Source organism: Eriocheir sinensis, chromosome 2 (genome assembly GCF_024679095.1).
Source record: "Eriocheir sinensis breed Jianghai 21 chromosome 2, ASM2467909v1, whole genome shotgun sequence".
Lineage (NCBI taxonomy): Eukaryota > Metazoa > Arthropoda > Malacostraca > Decapoda > Varunidae > Eriocheir > Eriocheir sinensis.
This window is the reverse complement of record NC_066510.1, coordinates 6,736,219-6,762,795: the sequence shown is the minus strand read 5'-3', so window position 1 is coordinate 6,762,795 and position 26,577 is coordinate 6,736,219. Positions and strand designations below refer to the sequence as shown.

Below are 26,577 nucleotides of genomic sequence, written 5' to 3'. Positions count from 1 at the left end.
AAATTAACCAATAAGCAGCCCTCTGGCCCCACACCAATGACAGTTTAGGAGGGGACAAGTTTGGTAGCAGCTCCTCTGCACTACCTTCCTATTATATGTTTTAGAGAATTGCCATTAGTCAAGTTGGGAGTCAAAGATGGTCTCCAGGTATCAGTCACTGTTATAACACTGAAAGAAGAGGATCACTGTCGGGCATCTTCATTATTTGTTTACTTGTAGCACAGGCTGTGCACCAAGGGTAATAGGCATACGCTGCCGTTTTCAGCCTCTTCCCTGACGCATGTTTGTCAGTGGCCTTTCACATGTTATTGCTTTTATTCTACTTTTTTTTTCTCTTTTTTTTTCACTGGCTGGCCTCACTGCCACAAACACTTTTAATTACTCCCTAGTTTATTTCACGATATGTGTAAAAAAGGTAAGGTTGGGGGCATATGTTACAGCTGCGCGTGGCGTCGGTGCTCATTTCCGCCACACTGATCCTTGAATCTGTGATGGGAAAAACCCATTGCCTTGAAACACAGGGCCAGTGTGACATCTGGGTTAACACAGTTTACCTTTTCTAGGTTTCCTCAGTAACCCATTTATAAAATATCTGAGAGGGAGGATGAACAGCTGGGTGAACTGAACGCCGAGTGTTCGGGCTCGGTTTTGAACTTGGGTCCATGGATTTGTAGCTATGCACAGTAACCACTTCACCCTGGAAGCGTGTTATATGTAAGGTAACCCTGTTATATGGAAAATGTCCTAAATTTAGGTCTCACATAATAAGGAAATCCTTAAAAAGAACCATGCAAAAAGAGGGTCTACTGTAGCAGGTGTACCCCCCACTACTGATCTCTCCACTCCCAGGACCCACTATATCCACCTTCAGCCTTCTGAGCTCTTTTGTTAATAAGATTTTTTTTTTTTTTTTACAGCAGTCAGTTCAAGGGCATAAAAAAGGTAACAAATGTTTTTAAAAAAAGCTCGCTACTCACTGCTCCTAAAAAGAGTTAGAGGAGTAGCCGAAAGATAGGTCAATTTCGGGAGAAGTGTCCTGATACCCTCCTCTTGAAAGAGTTCAAGTCGTAGGCAGGAGGAAATACAGATGAAGGAAGATTGTTCCAGAGTTTAACAGTGTGAGGGATGAGAGTGAAGATGCTGGTTAACTCTTGTGTAAGGGATTTGGACAGTAGATGAGCCTGAGTAGAAAGTCGTGTGTGGCAAGGCCGCGGGAGGGCGGGAGGCATGCAGTTAGCAAGTTCGGAAGAGCAGTCAGCATGAAAATATTGATAGAAGATAGAAAGAGAGACAACATGGTGGCGCAATTTAAGAGGTAGAAGACTATTAGTAAGAGGAGGAGAGCTGATGAGACGAAGAGCCTTAGACTCCACTCGGTCCAAGAGAGCTGTGTGAGTGGAGCCCCCCCACACGTGAGATGCATACTCCATACGAGGGCAGACAAGGCCCCTGTAAATGGATAGCAACTGTGCGGGGGAGAAGAACTGGCGGAGACGTTACAGAACGCCCAACCTCGAGGAAGCTGATTTAGTAAGAGAAGAGATATGAAGTTTCCAGTTGAGATTTTGAGTTAAGGATAGGCCGAGGATGTTTAGTGTTGAAGAAGGTGATAGCTGAGTGTTGTCAAAGAATAGGGGATAGTTGTTTGGAAGATTGTGTCGAGTGGATAGGTGGAGAAACTGTGTTTTAGAGGCGTTGAAGGACACCGAGTTTTTCTTGCCCCAATCAGAAATATAGTAAGGTCTGAGGCTAAGCGTTCTGCCGCCTCCAGCCTGGAATCATTTAGTTCCTGTTGAGCGGGTCTTCTATTAAAAGAAATTGAGTAATGCAGAGTAGAGTCATCGGCGTAAGAATGGATAGGACAGTTTGTTTTGGAAAGAAGATCGTCAATGAACAACAGAAAGAGAGTGGGAGATAGGACAGAACCCTGTGGAACACCACTATTAATAGGTTTAGGGGAAGAACAGTGACCGTCTACCACAGCAGAAATAGAACGGTCAGAGAGGAAACTGGAGATAAAGGTACAGAGAGAAGGATAGAAACCATAGGAGGGTAGTTTGGAAAGCAAAGATTTGTGCCAGACCCTATCAAAGGCTTTTGATATGTCCAGCGCAATAGTAAAGGTTTCACCGAAATGGCTAAGAGAGGATGACCAAGAATCAGTTAGAAAAGCAAGGAGATCACCAGTAGAGCGCTCCTTGGGGAACCCATACTGGCGATCAGATAGAAGGTCAGAAGTGGAAAGGTGCTTTTGAATCTTCTGGCTTAGGATAGATTCAAAAGCTTTAGATAGACAAGAAAGCAAAGCAATAGGAAGGTAGTTTGAGGTATTGGAACGGTCACCCTTCTTAGGCACAGGCTGTATGAAGGCATACTTCCAGCAGGAAAGAAAGGTAGATGTTGACAGGCAGAGGCGAAAGAGTTTGACCAGGCAGGGTGTCAACACGGAAGCACAGTTTTTAAGGATAGTTGGTTATCCTCCGAGGGTTCAGGACATTCCAGGAGCCCACACATAGACTTTTCCTATTGTTAATCTTGGGATTGGTTCTGCGAGCGGGCGGAGCATCTAAACTACCCCAGTCACCCCTAAAACAAAAAGAAGGCTAAGGGCCCTCCCCCCTTTGAGAAACAGGGGTACCGTAGTCTTTGACCTACACCTTAAAAGGCGGCAGGATCTCCTTATGTGGATGCATTGAGGAAGCCTGCTGCATTGTCAGGCCCCCAGCAAAACCAGATTCCAGAGTCCAAAACCAGTCTTGCAATGAACCTCAACCTCAACCCTTACTTCTTATTTTGAATCAAACTGAGATACGGGTTTTACAGGTATGGGTTGCAGGTTCTGTCATGCCCCGAGAGCATATATTTTCTATTTCCTCTATTTCCCAACACGCCCTCTGTGTGTATCGAAACACACGAGAAATTAATCAAGATCAGGGTATTCGCCGGCTACCTGGGATTGAGCCCGCGACCAGCTTGACGGGAGAGCCACTCTTTACCGAGTCGGCCAAAGAGGTACCCCACTGGCTAAGTGGGTTATGGGAGGCTCGTTCATCAGACATAGTCGCCGCACTACAGTTCCAACTCAACAAACCTTGATTAGAGGATGTACTGACTGTATGCCATGGGCAGGGACACAGGACCCCTGCAAGGATAAAATCCCAGCCACCCAGCTAGCTGAATTCAACTAGGTAATCATTGCTAATCAATCAATCAATCAGTGGGGGCATACGCCTGGGGGTGCGTCGCCTCACCCACCCTATGATGCCAAGCCTGGGTGTCCCTCCGGGCGAGTCTCCATGCAGGCCCCCTTCCCAACCTGAGTACCTCCCGGAAGGATCTATCGACGTGCTCAAGCCACGAACTCCGTGGGCGTCCCCTTGGCCTCCAGTCAGGATTGTCTCTTACAGAGAAAACCTAATGAGCAGGATTAGCTTCAGGCTAACGTGCCACGTGCCCGTATAGCCGGAGTTGGCATTGACGGACTATGCAGGTAATATATGTCGAATCATTCTCACGGAGTAGTCGCCGGTTTGACAAAAAGTCCTTCCAGCGATATCCCATGATTCTGCGTAGACATTTATTTACCAAAGGTATCAATCCGCCTCTCCAAGTCCCCATTTAGTGTCCATGTCTCACAACCATAGAGTAAGACAGGGAGCACAAGGGACTGGAAGATCCAGATCTTTGTCCTTCTGCACAGGTATCGACAACGCACGTTGAGCGAGTCCATAACACCGTGGGCCAGACTAATCCGCCGTAAGACTTCCTGGTGAGACTCACCGCTGTTAAGAACTAGGCTACCAAGATATGTGAAACTTTCCGAGATCTCAACATCCTCGTCACTTGCATGAACAGACTGTACTGTTTCATCTAGCAAACCTCCAAACACCAGTACCTTGGTCTTGGCCCAGGAAACTTTAAATCCCAAGGGTTTTGCCTCCTCGTGCAGTGCCTCGACAGCCATCACCAAAACCTCCAGTGACTGCCAGGATTACTGCATCATCGGCGAAAACAAGGTCAGTGACCCTGGTAGTGCCAACAGATACTCCGCAATGACTCTGGTCCACAACTCTGCCCAGTACCCCGTCTATACAAGTGTTGAAAAGCAATGGGGCAAGGACACAGCCCTGCCTCACTTCCACATTCACAGTAAAGAAGCTGGACAAGCACCCCCCACACTTCACAGCACTCTCTGTCCCAGAATACAGGCCAGTCAGCAAACCACTAGTCCTCGCAGGAATCCTACGGAGTCGCAGAAGATCCCAGAGTGCCTCGTGATGCACTGAGTCAAACGGCTTCTTGAGATCGACATAGTTTGCGAGCATCCCCTGTCAAAACTCAAATCGGTGCTCCACCTGTACGCGAAGCAGTACTATAGTCTGTCCAAATTAACTTGACCAATTTGCACCGAGAAGCCCCTCCCCCATTCTGGCTAAGCTCCGCCCCCCTTTCACCTGATTGGCTGTTCATGACGTCATGCACTGTAACAAAGACACATACCAAATATATATGATTGAGATAATCTAGCTAGTTTCATGATTAAAATATATTCGTAATTTAATTGAATGACGGCACTCTACTTTAACAATCAATGACATCACCTGAGAAACAAAGTACAATAATAATACTGCCAGTTTTCAAGGGAGAACGGGGCCTCCAAAGCAAGCATTGAAGGCGATAGTAGGCTACTTATTAAGAAATGCACACTTTCTGTAACTATTTCCGGCAAAGCTCATTCACATAGGCATACTAAATATAATCACATAAAAATATCTTCTACAGTAACTTCATACAGGTAGGAATCATTATATTAAGGAATAAGTTTTGTATATGTGGCTTGGAGGGACGGGTGCGTCGTCTGCCACGCTCTCCGTCACCCGGTGTTCCTCCGAGCATACACACCCCTCCCTCCAAGCCAATAATACAAAACTTGTTCTCACTCATTCAATTAAACTACGAATATTTTTTAATCATGAAACTAGCTAGATTATCTCAATCATATATATTTGGTAAGTGTCTTTGATACAATGCATGACGTCATGAACAGCCAATCAGGTGTAAGTGGGGCGGAGCTTAGCCAGAGTGGGGGAAGGGCTTCTCGGTGCAAACTGGCCAAGTTAATTTGGACAGACTACGTACAGGTAAATGTTATTAGTACAGTAAAACCTCATTTATCCGGCAAGAACAGGGGGAAGGTCGTGCCGGATAAACCATTTTGCCATTGTTTTGAGACTTACCGTATTTCCTGCTATTTAAGACGTATTTTTTTCAAAGAAGAAGATTCGAAAATTCACCCTGCATCTTATACCCCGATGGTACCGTTAGTACCGTTACTGGTACCAGTACCTGCCCACCCCTATTGTTGAGTAGCGTGGCAGCGTGGGTACTGTATTGTTGTTCAAGTGGCGCGTGGGAAGAGCTGAGCTCAGCTATGTGGCCGCGGCGCCGTGTGAGTACAGTTGCGTGAGACATCTGGTGGCCACTCCACAAAATATCGCGTATAAGTGAAATAACGTGTAAATTAAACATTTATTTGGATTTTGGACCCCGCGTTATTTACAAACGCGTAAACCAAACTCGCGTAAATCGAGAGTTACCATCAATGGTTTCATAAAGACTTGTACTAGAACATGTGCAAATAAAAATAGAGGAAACTATATATATATATATATATATATATATATATATATATATATATATATATATATATATATATATATATATATATATATATATATATATATATATATATATATATATATATATATATATATATATATCTATATAAACAAAACAGACTTGTTTCAAGTCTCTGTACAGAGTATTGTAGACAATAAATCCTAAGTACCAACTCTTCCCCACTCGCTAGCTCGAAATTTTGTGGCCCAACTTTTTTTAGTCGAATATATGTTTCGAAGTGGAATTTAATGAGGTTTCTTATGGTATCCTCAAAATTCTCATATGCCTATTAGTTCCCGAGTTACACCGAGAAATCTGTATTTTTTTCCTCACCAATCAGAATAGGCTAACAAATAAAAATCACTCAAAGCTCCTCATCTACGCTCCTTAGAAAAGTTGCCATATGTTACCATTTAGAAACTTATCCCAACAAATGACGCTCCCAAATTTGATGCACTTTCACCGAAAACTTAATTTTTAATCAATTTTTTTAAACTTTTATGACACGTTCCTTGTCATCGTGCACCAGGACCTTTTTACTCTTTGATGACGCTAAATGCGTCATCGTGCGGGAGAGGGTTAAGATTAAATATACAGTATTTAAAATAATTTAAGTGTTATATCAAGAGTAAAATATCTAATGACTCAAATTATATATATATATATATATATATATATATATATATATATATATATATATATATATATATATATATATATATATATATATATATATATATATATACTCCTCTTCATTATAAGACTGCGCTTACCAAGCAGACTTCTCTATCAAGTATATATATATATATATATATATATATATATATATATATATATATATATATATATATATATATATATATATATATATATATATATATACACAGTCAAGTCGCGTATGACGCGATTCTTAAGGCGTGGTTTCCTATGACGCGGTATGGTTTCAGAACTGTATATTCAGATCACGCGGGTAAAACCATCTATGACGCAATTCGTGGTCTCCCATGGCCAAATGAGTGCAGAGTTGCCAGGTTGAATATTTTTTCCGAGGGGGAAAATCTCATAGTGGCGGTTGGGTTGGTTTTGGGGAGGATTTCTCTCTCTCTCTCTCTCTCTCTCTCTCTCTCTCTCTCTCTCTCTCTCTCTCTCTCTCCCTGACTCAATAATCGCATTAGTAAATTTGCAGACGACACAAAGATTGGTAACTCGGTTCACACTGACGAAGACAGGCAAAGCCTCCAAGAGGATTTGCACAAAATTTCAGCTTGGTCTGATAGATGGGAGATGCCCTTTAATGTAGACAAGTGCCAGGTCCTTCAAGTTTGAACAAGGAATAAGAAGTTCGATTACGAAATGCGCGGCGTTAAACTCAAAAGCGTTCAATGCGTTAAGGACTTGGGGGGTCAAAATCGCGTCAAACCTCAAATTCTCACAGCAATGCATCGATGCAGCATATAAAACGAACAGAATGTTGGGCTTCATTAAAAGAAACTTTTTATTCAAGAATAAAGATGTAATACTTCCACTCTACAATAGTTTAGTCAGACCCCACTTGGACTATGCGGTACAGTTTTGGTCTCCCCACCATGCAAAGGACATTGCTAAATTAGAAGGTGTTCAGCGTCGGGCAACAAAAATGATCCAAAAAATCTTACGAAGAAAGACTTTCGACCCTTAACATGTTCTCTCTTGAGAAGCGTCGCCTCCGAGGAAAACTGATCGAATGTTTTAAAATACTTAATGGTTTCACGAATGTAGACAGATCAACATTGTTTATGATCGATGACACTTTGCGTACGAGGAACAATGGCGTAAAACTCAAATGTAGACAAGTAAATTCAGACTGCACCAAATTTTTCTTCACCAACGTTGTAGTGTGAGAAAAGAATAAACTCCCACCGTCAGTGGTCCACTGTAACACGATTGACTCCTTCAAAAACGAGCTCGACCATCACTTCCTTCAACTTAATATCAACTAGAGTTGAAATGCAACGTTTTGGAGCCTTCTGATTAATGTAGAATCACTTAAGTTTAAGGACAGACCACCTAATCTGGACCATGTATGGGTCTGTGTGGTCTGATTTTCTATGTAAATAAATCTTTGTAAATCTCTCTCTCTCTCTCTCTCTCTCTCTCTCTCTCTCTCTCTCTCTCTCTCTCTCCACACATTTTTGTATTCAGTAAGTTACAAATTATCTCACTATCAGAATGATCATATAGACAAAATTTATAGATGTAGACAAGAACGTTCGCAGTCGGTTGCCTTGGCCCTCACTTAAATTCCAAGTCACAGTCATGCACTCCCTGACCGCTCCGCATCCCTTCCCGTCAATCTTTTCCCCCTCCTTTGATCCTTTTTTCATGTAAAGTGGACCTGGCCCAACTGTCTATTCTGGCAGGGAAAAAAAGAAAGCGATCTGGCTAACTAGCCTACTAAAATATACAGCAGGCTGCTTCTGCACATGTGAGCCTGCTGGCAAACTGGCTTTTAAAAATCTAAATTGGTGTTCCCAGAGCCTTTCCTTTCTTTTGTCTTTCTCGCTGCCCAGTCCGAAAGGGAAGAAATTAGAGACATGATGTAATAAAGAAACTAACGAGAGAGAGAGAGAGAGAGAGAGAGAGAGAGAGAGAGATCTATGAAAGTAGTTGGTCATCACTAATTTTTGCATTAATATGCGTGCCAAATAATATTTTTGTCGATTTTGGGTTGGCGGGGAAAGTAAATGGTTTGGCGGGATTAGGCGGTTTTTGGGCGGAATGTGGCGGTGCGGCGGGTCCCGACCTGACGAGTACACGTCTAGGGGCCGCTTTCACAGTCACTTTGTTTTGATCGTTACCAATGGTGGCGATCAACACTATAGTTTTCCACGTGAAACTGGCCTATGTAGGATAGAGGCATCTGGCAACTGAGAGAGGAAGAGGCAACGCTTAATTCCCGCCAACGGCAGTCGCTAGGGATGGGCAAGTACCGTTAATTTGAGTACCGGTAGTACCGGTACCGAAAACTCTAAGTACCGTTAGTACCGGTACCAGTACCGGTACCCGAAGGAGTTTTTTTTTTCTTAATGACTTCTGATGAAATTCCCAAATAAATTTCCTGTAAAGAAAACTCTCTCTCTCCTTCAACTTAATATCAACTAGAGTAGAAATGCAAAGTTTAGGAGCCTTCTGATTAATGTAATATCACTTAGGTTTAAGGACAGACCACCTAGTCTGGACCATGGGGTCTGTGTGGTCTGATTTTCTATGTAAATGTATGTAAATCTCTCTCTCTCTCTCTCTCTCTCTCTCTCTCTCTCTCTCTCTCTCTCTCTCTCTCTCTCGCTGAATGAAGTGAATATTTATTTTTTCGATAAAAAAAATAGCATGTATAGTTATTATGGATGTACTCGATCATAGTCTAATAACAATAACAATATTTATTAGCAACCTAAAAAAGAAAAAGAATCGGACATAAAGAATTATCCAGTAACTCCAATAAATAAATCAAATAATAAAATAATGGAAACGGGAGCTGTGATGGAAACGGAAAGCAGGACAAAATGGTGGGAACTTGGGGAGACGGTCAGCGGGGCAGTGACTCAGCGTCTACACACAGGGCCCATACCACATGGAGGCGGGCGAGCGCCGAGCGTCACTAAGATCCAAACGGTACCGGTACTAGCGGCAATGCGCAGTGCCGAGTGATCATGAAGCTTTCCGGAACCCAAGTGATCATGAGGCTTCGCGGTACCAGGTACCGGTACCTGGTACCGCGAGGAATCGATTCTTCGCGGTATCATGTACCGGTACCTGGTACCGGTACCTGGGATCGAGAACTGGAACCTCCTCATTATCACTTGGTCCGGAAGCAATGATCACTCGGCACTGCCGCTAGTACCGGTACCGTCTGCTTTCCCGTTGCCATCCACGGCTCCGTTCCATTATTTTTTGATACTTGATTTGTTGTTGGGTTACTGGATAAATCTTCATTATTGTTCTTTTTTTTCACTCTGGGTTAACTAACTCATGTTAATTATGATGATCAATACCCATATCACCGAGATATCCACTCACTGAGTGGTGATCTCTCTCTCTCTCTCTCTCTCTCTCTCTCTCTCTCTCTCTCTCTCTCTCTCTCTCTCTCTGAATGAAGTGAATATTTAATTTTTCGATAAAAAAAATAGCATGTATAGTTATTATGGATGTACTCGATCATGGTCTAATAACAATAACAATACAGGTAACTCTCGATTTACGCGAGTATTGCGTTCTTGGAGAGGTCGCGTAAATCAAAAACAATGTAAATCAAACAAGAGGTAGGTTTCTGTCGAAAAATAAATACCGTATTTTTCAGCGTATAGCGCACACCTTTTTCTCATAAAAAATGCCTGAAAGTTTAGCCCTGCGCCTTGTACGCCGAATGTACAAATTTTTTATTATTTTTTTCTTCTTTGGGGTGTTTTTAAGGGTCTGTTTTTTGTCTTATCCAATAACAACGGCAAACTTTCCTTTATCATTGTATATAATCCTTCATAGTCCGTAGCTGTCTTATAATATGTTACCATAGAATACAGGGCGATCTAATAACTACTATACAAAATTGAAATCGATGGAGGATTGCCCATGCCTTGCTGTTATCCCGTTTTTCCGTCGGGCGCCATTTGTATGATCTTGATCTTGATGTCACAGGTGGCTTGATTGTATGACTAAAAAAAGGAGCAGTACAAGCTACATAAAAAATCATATTGGAAAAAAATATCCATGTGTTCATTATTAATTATTAATATTAGTGAGAATAATGGGATAAATATAATATCAGAAACTGTACATCATGAGTCTTGTACGAGGAGATATTTCGCGCAATACCAGCCAGGCCGCCATTTGCATTCTTTACAAACCACACAACCACACCCATACAACAAACAGCTGCATGGCGCGTGTCACCAGAAACGTGTGAATTGTGTCTTGCCTAGTTCTCTGTCATAACCTACGAGTGATGGTGAGAAAAATATGCTTATTCACTTCATTCAGTGGAGAGAGAGAGAGAGAGAGAGAGAGAGAGAGAGAGAGAGAGAGAGAGAGAGAGAGAGAGAGAGAGAATATCCATATCACCGAGATATCCACTCAGGCACTCAGTCTCAGCCTCACTCGTGTGAGGAAGAAATGAGGGACACCATGAGTGGCTAGCTAGTATTGGTACCGGTACCGAGCAGTCTGGTACCGGTACTGTACCATATAGCTAGTACCGTTAGCACCGGTAACTGCCCACCCCTATTGTTGAGTAGCGTGGCAGCGTGGGTACTGTATTGTTGTTCAAGTGGCGCGCGGGAAGAACTGAGCTCTGCTGTGTGGCCGCGTCGCTATGTGAGTCCAGTTGCGTGAGACATCTGGTGGCCACTCCATAAAATATCGCGTACAAGTGGAAAAAACGTGTAAATAATTTATTTTTTTGGATTTTGGACCCCGCGTTATTTCAAAAACGCGTAAACCAAACTCGCGTAAATCGAGAGTTACCTGTATTTATTAGCAACCTAAAAAAAAAAATCAGACATGAAGAATTATCAATAAATCCAATAAATAAATCCGAGCAACTGGTACCGGTACCGAGCAATCTGGTACCGGTACCAGCTAAACGGTACGTTTAGCTGGTACCGTTAGTACCGGTACTGGTACCGGTACCTGCCCACCCACCTCATTACGGTTATCACGTGTGCCCCTTTGTACGGATTATACTCAGTAAACGTCGCATCAGGACTCCTGGCTTTATCTTCAATCCTTCATGGCGCAGTGAGGGAGCTCAGTCACACAACTACACCTACAATGTCGTCAACACGCCGCCCAGGACTCCCCACACCTCGTGGGAACAGTCAGGGCAACACGGCGCCCTGCCCTCATCATGACAAGGCCCGATCTGACCGGCCTACTAAGTGGCGTGGCGTCTCTGATAACGTTCCGGTCACCTAGCAACAGATCCCCTGCTGCTGCTACCCCAAGAAGTGCGGGATGGAAATGACGGCCGCAGGATTCCGAACGTGGCGCCGCTCTGTGGAGACGTGGCTGCGTCTAGCCGCATGGCCTGACGAGGAGGCCATGCCACACATCCGGCTGCTCTGTGTCCCCGCCCTCCAATGCGCCCTGGACATGAGGTTCAACACAGAGCAATGGGAGGCTTTGGGGCCTAAGGACGCGCTGGACCCCATCGGTAAACTTGTGCTGCAGACGGCGAACCAAGCCGTGAGGTGGTCGGAGTTTTTTAACGCACGCCAGGCCCCAGGTGAGTCAGTGGGGGTGTACATGACTCGGTGCACCCAAGAGGCAGTGGATTGTGGCTTCCAGTGCCCCGGCTGCTGCAGTGACCTGTCTGAGTACACGCTAATCCGGAAAGTGGTGGTGGGCCTGCACGACTCCGCCCTAAAACAGGAAGTATTCCGCCGGTGTGACTCCTTCAAGGACGCAGACAGCCTACGCAGCTTTTGTTCCACCTTTGAGGCGGCCCAGCGCGACGCAGCAAAATTCACGCGGGAAAGTGCGGTGGCGGGAGCTGACGTCACTGCCGATGACGTCACTGAGGGGGAGCCTCTGGTTGCCGCCTCGTGCCAACCAGCACGCCCTGCCAAGCATGGTTGTCGCAATCCCCCCACCGACAACCAACCCAACACAGCGGCCAGGCAGTGCTATAATTGTGGCGAGAGGCACGGTGCAGACAAAACGACGTGCCCGGCGTACTCTCGCAGGTGTGGAGCGTGTGGCAAGCGGGGCCATTTCAAGATGTGCAGGTCAGCCAGGACACAGGAGGCAGGTAAACTGGTGAGCGGTATTACCGCCGGCGCGGCGACCCTGAGCCCCGAGCCCGTCCTACAGGTGGTGGTGGGGTCATAGACGAGCGGGTTGATGCGGAAAGTGACGGCTGTAGCTGATACGGGGGCACAGGTGTGTGTCGCCGGCCCCACCCTGATGGTGTCGCTAGGTCTCAAGCCTGTGCAGTTACAGCGTCGGGCTGGCATCCGAGACCTGCCGAAAATTCCCCTCACCAGCCTTGGCGCGGCGCCATGCCACATCAGCCTCTCCGGACGCTCCACCGTTCAAGAGGTGTACTTCGTTGAATCCGTGGAGCGTATGTACCTGTCATTCACTACCTGCAAAGAATTTGGCCTCGTCCACGCAGACTTTCCCCAATCATCACCACTGGTCCCCGGGGCGGGGCTGGTAGGTGACGCCGTTGACGGCGACATCCCGGCAAGACCCACCTCCATGCCTCTTCAGCCTCTCGAAGAAAACGTAGGACGTCTTGAGGAGTGGCTCTTGCGACAGTTCTCGTCCTCAACCTTCAACACTGACAGATACCCACTTCGGGTGATGCAGGGCCCTCCACATCGCATCCACCTCAAGGAAGGTGCACGACCCCACACTTGCCATACACCAGCCTCCATCCCCAAGCATTGGGCAAATGAAGTAAAGAAACAAATCGAGGACAACGTCAAGAGAGGGGTAATTCGTCCGGTGCCGGCGGGGTAGGCTACTGAATAGTGTGCTCGGATGGTTGTGGTCTCCAAGAAGTCAGGGAAGCCCAGGAGGACAGTCGACTTCCAGAAACTGAACTCCTGCTGCTGCTGCCTACGGGAGACGCACCACACCCCGGCCCCCTTCGATATGGTGTCTGATGTACCCCCCCACTCCTACAAGACCGTGGCCGACGCGCACTGGGGGTTTCATCAAGTCGAGCAAGAGGAGGAAAGCAGACACCTGACGACTTTCATTACAACATGGGGGCGGTACCAATACTGCCGCACACCTATGGGGCATTGTTCTGCATCCGATGCCTACACTAAGAGGTTTGATGATGCCGTGGCTGACTTCCCTCGCAAGCATAAGTGTGTTGATGACACGCTCCTTTACGACTCCAGCATCGAGGGGGCCTTCTGGCACACATATGACTTCCTGGAACTGTGTGCCAAGAAAGGTATCACCCTAAAACCAGAGAAATTTGGATTTTGCTGCCGCAAAGTGGAGTTCGTGGGCTTCCACCTTGGATGGGAGGAGTACCGGCCGACAGAGGACAGACTAGCGGCCATCCGAAACTTCGCCATGCCGGTGTCGCGTTCCGCCGCATCCTCCCAGACCTAAATGTCCTCCCCCCTGCTTCGGAGCGAAAGTAAACAAAGGCCAGCTGATAGCAGTGCCGTTCTCACGTGTCCAGCGACAACATGGCTTTTGACTTACGCGAGAGGATTTTCAGTTTCAATGAGGAATTAGTCCCTCTAAAGCAATTTATACTAAATAACCGGTATCCACCAGGCTTGACTGAAAACGAAAGGAGAAATTTTAGACGACAGAGGGAACGTCACATTATAAAAGGTGAGTTTTGACTGACTGATAGTTTATTGTTGCAGGGAAACAACAAAGGGGAAGAGACTAGTCAGTAATAGTCTTGCATTTAATAAACTCTGGGTTGTTGAAAAAGCCAGTTAGCCTGAATAACACCCATGGAAAGTGACTGCCACAAGCTGAACAATGCAGTGGTTTGTGTTTTATGGTTCCAGGGCTGAAGGTCGCTCAGGCTAGGGCAGGTCATACCCAGTCTTGCCCCCACCCATAATTATCAGAATTTATCTACCATCCCTAAGGAAATCCCCTTCATTAAGTGGTATAAAAGGGAAAAAGAAGACCTGGGCCACATAAGGAAAGGGCCATAAGTGTTTGGGAAGTGCTGTAGCTGTACAAAAATAGAACACCACAAAGATGGCCACCCATGATGTGAACAAAGGCACCCAAGATAGGCCAGCCATGTGAAGTGCTGCCAGGTTAAGTTGCCAAATTACCCTATTTTCCCCCTTAAAATTACCCTGTTTGCTTTAAAATTACCCAGTTTGTCATGTTTTATATATATATATATATATATATATATATATATATATATATATATATATATATATATATATATATATATATATATGATCGAAACATAGCTATCTGGTGAAGCTTAATATTCATACTCGTCAGTAAGTACTGCTGTGTAGAGTTGTTGGTGGTATGTAAGCCATGTCCTGCCTGAGAATAGAAATTAAAGCGTTTGGTGACTATATCAAGAAAATGATATTAAAGGAGTTCCTGACGGATCCTAGCATCATGAGGAGTGACTTCAGTTTGCGAGTAGTATGTATATTCAGTGTACAGGTCGGTGCTCTCTCTCTCTCTCTCTCTCTCTCTCTCTCTCTCTCTCTCTCTCTCTCTCCTAAATAGCTAGATTTCAGTGGGTTTTGCAGTCTGTGGTGAAATTACTCTAGAAATCTGTCTTTTCTATACTTCTACCCCGTTACCCTAATAGTGTTCAAATTACCCTAAAACAGGGTAATTACCCTGCACCTGGCAGCACATGATGTGCTTGGCAGTGTTACACAGATTATGACACCCTGGCTAGTGAAAATGAAGAATGTATGCAATCTGAACGGTCGCAGACCATCAATGGCACACACAACACTGAAATATCTCCTGCAAACACTAATATGGGAATTCCACAAAATAGTGGTAGAAATACATGGTCAAGAGGAGGGAGACTAGAGGCCAGACATAGACTAAGACACTCCCTCAGCCTAAAGGCACACAAGTTCCCAGAAGCCAGAACAACAGAGAGGCAGATGTGCTGAGCTACCAAGTGCAGCCAAAAAAAAAAGTCATTTTTGAAGGACCCGTAATTATACCATAAAAAGAACACCTGTAAATTTGGCAAAAATGGAATCAGCTGTCCTTATGAACACCCAAAAGCATGCCCAAAGCTTCTCACACATGGCTTGGACAAACAGATACACGATGCAGACAAGGGAAGCATTGTAAAGACTTACACCCAATGTGATAAATTTTGGTGTGTTTTGAATTAATATAATAACTGTTTCTTAACAAAATCACATTTTCTTTTATTGAAATAATAGGCCTGGCTAGTGACGGTCAGGGCTGCCACTCATGGTGCCTCGCCTTAACTGTTATTTTGTCCTTCAACTGCCACGCAAAATCCCCTCACTCTCACAGAACAATCTAATGACCAAACAGTTAAGGGTATTTTAAAATTAAATCAAATCTAACCTAACTAATCTCCTACCTTAAGGCTTTGCATCCTAGACCCCCTTGAACATTAAAAAATTTATATTATTGCCATTTCTAAATTTGCCAACCTAGTTCAACTGTGAAAATGCTGAGATCTACTCAATGAAATAGGTTAGGTTAGGTTGTTTCAAGGATGCTGTAAAGCAGTGCTCTTCAAACTTGTTTAATGTCGTCCACCCCGGGGTAAATCTTAAAAAAAATCTGTCAACCCGAACTTTTCAACTTGTAGAACCTCACATTCCTGATCTTATATATCTAATTCAGTATATTTCTCATTTTTATGTTAACTATATACTCCTCTGAATCGATATGATTTCATAATAAAATTATAGTCTACCATTAAATTGTAAACAGTTACAAAATATAGGTACGTATATGCATATGTGATTAATGAAGTAATTTGCTCATATGTTGTATTTCATCTTCCAAAACCTAATGAACTTTAATCAGAATTCCACCATTGCAGATATTCATATAGGTGGGAACAAATTCAATTCACTTGCATTTGTATATTTGTTAGTGGTTAACCATTTGTTTTAATAGTTACTCAGGAACAAATTCAGTGGCTGGATGGTGTTGCATTTTCTCTGCTATGAGCATAAATCAAGGCCTCAGACGATTTTCCAGAGCAATCCTCATGAGAGGATCAAAATTCAGAATGGCATTCCTTTTCTTTGTCTTGATTAAAACTAAGCTTGAGAAACCCTGTTTACTCAAATATGATGTTGGCATCTGCATAAACATGTATGTAGCTTGTTCACCTAGCTTCCTGTACCCTGGAACGCGAAGCAGGGAAAGCCACAAGTCCATAGGGCGAGCAAATGTTTGAAAAGCTTCTTTTTAACAGTAATTAACTTTAAGCTCTAATAGGGCATCATAATCATTTGTTCCATCATTTGAAAATGGATTAAATGCCCACCTGTTGGAGGTCAAGTATTCATTCTCCATGTCTGTTTAAATGAAAATCGAGTTTTCCTGCATCAAATCAAGGTGTTTGATAATCAGTTAAGACATTGGTACATCCAGTGCCTTCTCTGCTTCATGCAAATGATGCTCCCAGCCACACTCTTTCATATAGCCATCATATACCTCAAAATCAGAAAAAAACATCTTTGCTATATTGTTTTTCCATTTTCTTTTACCTTCAGTTTGAATCCATTTGCTTTTCAGATACTTGTGAAAATATCTACCACTCCTTTGCCTTGCAGGCTGATGTTTAACTTGTTCAAATTATCAAAAATTGACGCCATGCATGACAGATTTCCCAACCCAAATGTGTTCTGACACTTACTTGCCATGGGTTGAACCCAGCCTTGTAGTATTTGTCTTTTCTACCTCAACAACCAGCATGAAGCATTGATCTCATCCACCCCCTGTCCACCTCAAGACAGCCGTCCACCCCACAACTTAATTTTGTCTACCCTAAGGTGGACCATCCACCCAGTTTGAATAGCATTGCTGTAAAGCAGTATATAATACCATTACTTTTACGTGTGGTAAAGTTATCCTTTTGTTACAGAGAACCAGTTGTATCGCAGGAGAAAAAACAAATGGGTTCAGATTCCTACAACACTGGGAGAAGTGATGGAGATCCTGCAGTTTTATCATGTGACAAGTGGTTGTCATGTTGGTATTGCTAAAACCAAGGCCAGGATTTCTACCCATACTACTGGCTTGGTATGTCAAAGGACGTCACTGCATATGTAAATAAATAACACCCTCAGGTAAAAGTATTCTTGCAGTTTTATTTGTGGATATATTACTTGCATTTTATTAAAGTCCACAAAAGTGAAGGTTCAGGCCATAGGTTAAGAATAAACAAATTTCACATTCAGAATGTACAGCATCCTTAGTGTAAGATATGTAATATATTACTGAAATGCATACTGCATTACCTGTTTGTCTTTAACAATGCTAATATCCACCGAGACAGTATATAATAATTTTGTCTGCCTTCTGTTTAAAGTCAGCAACACGACACATGATGATAGTGTTACTTCCATTTAATACTTGATATTAGCAACGTATCTTCATAATAATTTTGCCACTGCTATAATTCTTTACAGAATCAGGATAAAAGCATAATAACCCTGCCTACCTTTCATGTTTATTATATCCTTCCTTTTCATTTTTCAGGTATCAACTTGTCCAACTTGCCAGACTTTTGAGGTTGTAAAGACACAAGCTCCCACCCTTAAACAAATTAAGGTGTCTCAACCCATGGAAGTCGTAGGCATGGATCTAATTGGTAAGTGTTTTGGTGTATCAATCTCCTCTACAGTAATGAATAATATTGAATAATGTATAGTCCATTTCTTTCCGTCTGTCCCCTCATGAACTTGGATGTGGCACTTGCACATTGCTAGTTTGTGATTGCGTGAAGATCAATTTTATATTTCAGTGATATATTTGAGTGTTTTTGTAAACAAAAAACAAAAACAAAAAAAATCAAGCCCTCTTATATGAACCACAAACATGCCGTTTTGCATTGCTAATATACCATACAAACACACGAAGGAACAACTTGTATATCAAACAGTATAGTCTGATCATACTCGAACGATTCATAGCCTTTCAGATACTCCTATTTCATCTCATCCAGGTACATAAAGTGACATACGACTCTGCAAGTGTCTATACGTAAGGAATTTTGATGTGTTGCATGTAAATAACATGAGTAGCCTAAAACTAGAAATAACCTAGCGTCACATTCAACCCTTATTATTTACTGTTTCATGTTATTTTGATTTTTAATCATTATTCACATGTAGTAAATCATTATAATACCTTTTATTTGCACTTGCAGAGCCAGATGTCTCTTAATATACCTGAAATGAGCTATCAATCAATGAATATGAAAATTCATAGATTGTTCGAGTATGATGTGACTATGTTGTTTGATACAAGCTTGTCTTTTCCTGTGCTTGTGTGTTCGATTATTGATGTAAACGATTGACTTGTTTATTGAACACATAAACATTCAAATATATTATTAAAAACAAGCTTGAATGTCTACCACAACAGTTGATTTTAACGCATACACGAGCTAGAAATGCACAGGTGACACATCCATCAAAATTCTCGCTTTGTTGGTGGACAGACGGAATGAAACAGACTATAGTTAATGCTGTCAAATTAAAACACACATATATTTATAGATGTGTGCAGTGTCTGTCATAATGTTGTGTGAAGACTGTGAAGTCACCCTCCCTTTAGGGGTTAACATCCTGCTGCTTCATGCTCTGCCCAGTAATCCTCACATCCCCTGCACTTATGAGTTCGGTTCAGTAGGTTTTGTATGCCTTATTTATATTACTATAAAACCTTACAATCCTCACACCAGATAAGCTAATGTTTTTTGCATGTGGAATTTTGTATCTATTAAGAGATCTTACAAATGACAGTGTTGCTCTGCGATGGATTTCTCAATTGACATCAGTGATTTAGAAATGATGAGTTTAGGGATGATGATGCAAGATACTTTGATGTAATAAATACTGTTACTTTTACATTTGGAAGAATTTAATTTTTCACAATATTTTGAAACAAAACGACTTAGCATTCATTGTTCAATTGTAATGACACATTTATTATCTATATTTTACCAGTACATAGTAAGTCATTACAGTGCTTCTGATATTTTTCAGCTAAATGATATCCATCGTGGGGAGGAAATATAACACTACATGTATACTGATATTATTTTCACTGTATAACAGGACCACTGCTGATGACAAAGAGTGGGAGTCAGTACGTATTGACAATTGTGGATTATTTCACCTGTTGTTCCCTCTTACAAGAAAGGATGGGACAGGGGTCAACAATTGCATCAAGCAGTATATAAGCATGTAAGATGAATTTCACTGATACTGGTTTTGTAGGTCTTTGTATTCCAGTGGGACATTCCATAGTATAAAAAGATGTCAATATTTCATTACAGTATTCTTAGGTGGAATAATTTGTGCTATCAAAGCACAATTCTCTTATATATATTTTATATACATACACTTATTTACCTACTTAGTTATGTGGGTTTTCAGTGTTTCACTTATGCATAAGCATACACAGAATATATTTATGTAAAATAATTATGGCACTGTAAGGTCCATGAAGGAGAATGTGTAAGCTCAGTGTACCATATATGATGTGTGGTTATGTTTTCACACAGATTGGGAGCACCAAAACGCCACATCTCTGATCAAGGGAAGGAGTTTTGTAATAAGGTATGGATTATTTAGAATGATAGATATAGTACTGGAGCTTTTGAAATTGACTATTTTTTTAAATGTTTACTTGGTAGATTTGTTTTTGTTGTATTCTGTTTGTAACTGAAATATTGCAATGTTCTTCCTTAGTTACATATGTTGCCTCGTTAGTTTCTTAGCTTCACCTTTTGCTGCTTTAAGCACCTGAACACAGCTTGGCATTCATAAAATCTATTGGTGACAAGGTATGATATCACACATGTATGACTTCTTCAGGTAGTCATTTTAGAAGGTTGTCCATACTTAATAGGTCTCACAGATTTTTCAGTTCGGTTAAATCAGGAAATTTTGAACTCATGAAAATGGTTGTGCACTATTTTGTACCTCCCATACTGTAACCAAGTAGTGGGGGAGGAACACCAACTCCTTACTGTCAGTTGAAGGAGAGGGAGTTCTTGTCCCCTGATCCCTGTCACACATTCATTTGTTGCCTTACAGTCCTGGCACAACAGTAGTTCTCACCCCACCATGACTTCTTGTGGAAAGTTCAATATTTTCTTTAGTTTTTAGTGTAGCCTGAACAGATCCCTCAACCCTTGGCTGTAAGCTACATAAATGGGTTAGGATGATTAATACGTATAATTAATCTTACGTTTTGTTGAAAATTATTTGATCATTGACAATTTCTACAATGTGTGCAATATTTTTACATACATTGCCTTAAACTGCTTTATGCTTTCAGATCAACAATGACATCTGCCAGCAAATGGGGATAAAGAGGTGTGTCTCCAGCACTTATCATCCCCAGACCAATGGTTAGTTTGACCTAATTATACAGTATACTTTGAAGCTGGATGCTTCAATTAACACAACTTGGGAAGCAGCTTTTATTGGTGACATTTTAGCTTAAGTTTCATCTGGCAATGCTTAGAGAGGCATTTAATACAAGTTTTGTTAACAGATTGCCTCTAATAAAGTGATGCTTGTCATCCAGGGCATAACAGTTCACTTATTATTTACCAAGTAGTATCAATTTAATGACGAGATTTTCTATTCTCTTTTCCTATTACTCTCTCAGTCCCACACGTCCTCTGCGTGTATCGAAACACACGAGAAATTAATCACAACAAGGAGAGAGTATTTGCCGGCTACCTGGGATTGAACCCGCGACCAGCGTGACAGGAGAGCCACTCCTTACCGAGTTGGCCAAAGAGGTACCCCACTGGCTAAGTGGGTTATGGGAGGCTCATTCATCAGGCATAGTCACCACACTACATAAACAGCTCTGTTTTGTCTAAAGTACTACAATTCTTGTACTTTACTCGCCTTTGAATGTCATGCAGAACAGGTCCCCATTAGAGTATGGGCACTGTAAAGAAACAACTGCAAAGTAAACAGTCTCAGGTGTAGCAGATGTATTTCCACTGAGCTTCTGTAACAGTGGGATTATAAAACAATAATGTTGCTGTGATAGTGATTCACCGGATCAGTTCGAATACATTTCCTGATATTGTATGAGTTGAGTTATATGGCTTTTATTTGGTTATTAAGATTGGTATCCATTTCTAGGTTTGGTGGAAAGAGTAAATGGCATGGTGAAACGCCGAGTGAGCAAACTGATGGTTGACTGTGGCAGAAACTGGGATGAGAGTCTTCACGATATCATATTCTCAATTAACGCTCAGCCACAGTCAGCTACTAAATACTCACCATTTTTCCTAATGTTTGGTCGGGAAGCCCACACACTTTTGGAGGTCAGTATGTACATTGTTTTTGGTAAATGTAATGCCTAAAAGTAACAGTTATTGGTGTGCATCACATTTTTAGTCAGAGAGGGAATATGCAGAAAACACTATATGCTTCATGTGCTTTGAAAAACAGTAATGATAACATCAACAGAATTATTTTTAACACTACTGAACTAAATTTCTGGGGACATTTGCATCGTCCAAATATATGTTGCTTGTGTAATATTTTATGATGACCAGTATGTCTCATAGGTTATGTATTTGTTGAGTTCATGTAAATTTGCCTTCCCTCAGATCAAAGGTGTGGACTCTGAGACACCGACATCATAGAAGATGGCAACATTGAAGACTTTGTAGAGGAGCATGCAACCACCTACAAAAAGGCATATGAAAAGGTGAGTCTTGACCTTACTTATAATAGTATCTTTTAAATAGAAATTACAATTTGTAGCATGTATTACTTGATGACATAATGTAATTGTATTCTGGTAGTACAGTATATGGAATTTCAGTAATTTCCACATATTTGTTTTACTCTTTTTAAGAAGTATTGCATTTATAGGCTCAGATCAACCAAGCCAAAGCACATGCAAAGTCCAAAAAGGCCTACGAAAAGAAAAAATCCCAGGGGGTCAAATCCTTTACACTGCATGTAGGCCAGCTTGTGCTTAAACGCCAGGCAGCCAACATTGCAGGCAAAGGTGGATGGTGTGATCCACTGTGGACTGGCCCATATAGGTGAGTGACATTTTTTGCTAATATATGAATGGCATTTGAATATGTAATTTTAGTTTTACTAATCCAGTAAGATGTGATCCACTTTGGAATGGGTCATAGGTAAGAGAAATTTGTAGTTTATATAAGAATGGCTTCTGAATATGATGTTATACTAATCTGATAACAATACAGTATTGCAAATTATGCCTCCACAACTTCACTAAAACATAGTTAATCATCTGACTATATTTTAGCATGGTACCTATATTATGTGTGCTGTTGGACTGCATGTTTTTCCTGTTGTCTTTTATTGGCATGTTTCATTAATGATTGTGTTTCCTCATGTATGTTGTGATGTATGCATGTTTTAGTTTGTGCTTCTTTCATGTTTGAACTTTTCCCCTCTTTCTAGTAGTGTTGGGGGCAGAGCCTTGAGCCTCCATCAACTGTCTTTACAGAGAGATAACAGGCTGCAGCATTATGGAATTGTGGTGGCATGGTTAGGGAGACACCACACCTCTGGCTGGCAATGGAGCACTCGCCCAGCTGTGGGGTCCAGCCATCAGTTCAGACCACCAGAACCTTTCACAACTGTTTCCATCATTAAGTCTATAACTATTTGGTCAAAATATCAGTCATGTGATAGGTGAAGCTATGCAAAAATGTCGCTATATTGGTCAACAACACCCACCAGTGCTCGTCCATAGATTTTCTGTGCTGGGCTGACATGATTTTCCACCAAATTTAGTGAAGAACCCACTCAATTGGCAAACCTGTGTTGTGAGAATTAGTTATGGAACACTCTCATACGTGGGAGATTTGAGTGCGGCTGGAGCTCGCAGCGAGCGTTTAGCGCCACCAGCAAATACGCCTAACGCCTGCTGCAAGCGTTTAGCAATGAAAGGGTTAATTAAGTTTCATTGCAGATTTAGTTTCTTTTTTAATAAAATACAATGGTATTGGCTTCACCATTTCATATAATCATACTTCATTAGTCTTCACCATTAGCATTTCACCTTTACATATCTTTTAAAAATATTCAGTATGACAATATATTAGGGCTGTTCTGACATCTATCTATCTATATCCAATGCCTATATCCAGGGGTTGGCCACGGCAGAAGTGTGTCTACCTCTCCCTGTTCTGGCACTCACTCTCAGCACATTCAATCCTGCTACTTCCAACTCTCTTGATCCAGTACTCACTCACCCTGTCCTTCAATCCTTCCCTCATACTCTCTCTTCACATATTCATTCTCTCCCATTTTCCTCATGTGTCCAAACCATCTCAGTGCACCATGCTTCACCCACTCCACAATCCACTCTTTTCACTGTCACACCAATACCAAACTGCTCATACATTCTTTCACTACCTTCTCCATCCCATCCGGACATACCAAATGTTTTGATGGGGCTACCCTATATTATATTATAATAGTAATGCAACTTAAGGTAATGAATGTTCATATTTGCAGGATTTTGGAAATAACAGAAAGGGACACAGTAAAGCTGGCTGTCATCAAGATTGGACATGATGATGTTCCCCTGGCACGGATGGTGGCTTACGATCAGCTTAAGCCTGTAAAGTTCGGTGCTTTTCACAGGCCCTCAGAAGAGCTGGCAGCAGGCAGTTCTACTGACACAGACCCTGAACTGTACCTCAATGAGGAAACATACCAGAAAGGACAAGGCATTTCCATCCCTGTGCCAGTTACTGCCCCTCCTAAGCTAGGGGACACAAGGCATCCAGACAGGGAGGAAGACATCATTCTGATTGGAACCAGGGCCAAGGCTGAAAGAGAAGCAGTGTGTCTGCCCCCTGTGCCAGCCAGTCGCCAAGATCCACAAATAGAGGCAATGATTCAGATTCTTGAAGAGAAAAGGTGGCTCACTGATGACCACATGAATCATTGCCAGGCCCTCCTCAAACATCAGTTTCCCGAGGTTGATGGCCTCCAAAGCTGTGCAATATTTGAGGCGGTGGAGCATATTCGTGTTGGTGCCCCCAGGGGGAAGTTTGTGCAAATTCTCAATCTCACCAGTAATCACTGGATTACAGTAAGTAACATTCATAATTCTGAAGAAGGTAAAGTAAGAATCTATGACTCCATGTTCACAAAAGTTGGTATGTCCCACCGTCAAAAATTCATTGAACAGCTTGGGTGGATGCTACACACCTCTAGCGATGCCAGAACAATGGAATGGCGTGATGTTCAGCGTCAGAGGGGCGGCGATGCATGCGGCTTGTATGCCATCGCTAATGCTTATGCACTCTGTGCAAATGTCAGACCTGAGGAGTGTGCATGGGATCAGGATAGTTTGTATGACTGGCTGGTTGGATGCCTTCAAGCCAGAGAAATGTTTCAACCCCCTGTAACAGTACCCTGAAGGAGCAATAAGGGTACTGTTCGCACTGAGGTGGAAACGGTCTTCTGCAAATGCCGTTTGCCAAATAATGAGACCCGCCCCTGGTTGCCTGTGGTAATTGGAACAGGTGGTACCACTTCAGCTGCGAGGGAGTGTCAGAAGCTGACAGCCAGACTGCAGCAACTACAGGTAATTTCTTTTCAAATGCTATTTGAAAAGTAACTTGAGAAGGACAGGAAGCTGTTTGCTGCATTCAAGGACCTCTAGGTCCTTGAATGCAGCAAACAGCTTCCTATCCTTCTCTAGGTACTTTTCAAATAGCATTTTCAGTAAAAGAAATTAATCTACACAATCTCTTCCTTTCCTAGAAACACCTTGGTGTTGATTTGCTCTAACCTATCAATGTTTCTGTGTGTGTGAGGATGCCACACCGTGGAGCAGTATTCTAGCGTTGATCTCACAAGTGTGATATGCAAGTTGTATAAGTGTTTTTTGTCAGGTGTACAGTTATGTTGATTTCACCTCAGGAACCGAAGTGTTCAGTTGGCTGTGGCAATGATGTGTTCTGTGTGAGTGTTGAACTTTAAGTTAATGGAGAGTTGAACACTGAGGTATTTGTGTGTGTGTGTACAGATTCAAGGACTATATTGTGGAGAGTGTACATGTGCTGGATGGGGTTGTGAGCTCTGGTGAATCTAACTGTTTACATTTGTCAAGGCGTAAATCCATAAGCCAGGTGTGCTCCCACCGCTGGAGGAAGTCCAAGTATTTTTGTAGAAGTCTGCAGTTGTCATTAGTCTTTACTGCTGTAAACAGTTAACTATCGTCGGCAAACAGTCTTGTGAAAGAGTTAGGCTTTGAGAGTGAAAGATCGTTAAGGTACAGGAGGAAGGGAGCTTAAGACAGTGCCCTGTGGTACACCTGAAGAAATAGGGACAGTGTCAGATTAAGATCCAACAAGAAAATATTGAGTCCTGCTAGTGAGAAATTCATTGATACAGTGAGAATAGGTCCTGTAATACCGGAGTATTTCAGTTTTAATGTCAGTCTTTTGTGCGGGACTTTGTTGAAGGCTTTGGCAAAATCTTAAACAATAGTGTCAACTTGTTTAATGTCACGTCGGTCAAGTAGCCTCGTCATGTCATGAAATGTAATGAGATGCAATTCACATGAGCGTTTGGGTCGAAAGCTGTGTTGTGAGTCAGAAAGGATGTTGTTTGTGTCAAGGAGATTCATTATGTGTTTGTGTATTGTGCTCAAAAGTTCCACATGGAATCAGTGTTAGTGAAATGGGGCAATAATTGGCTGGGTCAGTCCAGTCACCTGTCTTAAATAAAGGATTGATGTTTGCCAAAAGCCAGTCAAAGTAATGATGTGGATGGTATATATTGGATCAAGGAGCCCCTGGAGGATGGGGGCAAAGGATTTAAGGATGAAGGCAAGGATGTTGTCAGGGCCAGTGAATTTACTAGTGTCAAGTCCTTCCACTAATTTTTGCATACCGTTAGTGGTAATGTCAAGGGGGGCTATTGGAAGAAGGGGCTGTTTGGCATGTTTGGTATATGGTTGTGTTCTTGTGTGCACACCAATTGGAGCTGTGTTGTGGGCTGGTTACTACTGTGATATTGTTGTCTTTCAGTGATATAATAGTGTTAGTAGCATGTTCGCATGCCTTAAAGAATTTGAAAAAGTTTATGTTGTTTCTTACATTGTCTGCGAGGTAGGTTGCTATGTGTTTGTGTTCGGCAAATTTTATGTTTTTGGTAAGTGTTTTTTTATTTT

General features: G+C 42.3%; 1 protein-coding gene across 2 annotated transcripts; it reads left to right on the top strand.

Annotated features, from left to right (window-relative positions):
- The first annotated feature begins 16,053 nt into the window (after window positions 1-16,053).
- Window positions 16,054-24,964, top strand: LOC126998924 (uncharacterized). Of its 2 annotated transcripts, XM_050861194.1 has the most exons (4): window positions 16,054-17,483; window positions 17,896-21,718; window positions 22,007-22,107; window positions 22,275-24,964. In XM_050861194.1, exon 4 carries the CDS (start codon window positions 23,701-23,703, stop codon window positions 24,814-24,816), a length of 1,116 nt encoding a protein of 371 aa, XP_050717151.1. In that variant the 5' UTR covers window positions 16,054-17,483; window positions 17,896-21,718; window positions 22,007-22,107; window positions 22,275-23,700; the 3' UTR covers window positions 24,817-24,964. The 2 variants fall into 2 exon arrangements, with proteins under 2 accessions (XP_050717151.1, XP_050717144.1); XM_050861187.1 differs by having other exon boundaries at window positions 16,054-21,718.
- Window positions 24,965-26,577: the final 1,613 nt, after the last annotated feature.

Bases quoted from the DNA above. Each gene is read 5' to 3' on its own strand.
- LOC126998924 (XM_050861194.1), top strand. From the start codon at position 23,701: ATGTGTCCAAACCATCTCAGTGCACCATGCTTCACCCACTCCACAATC.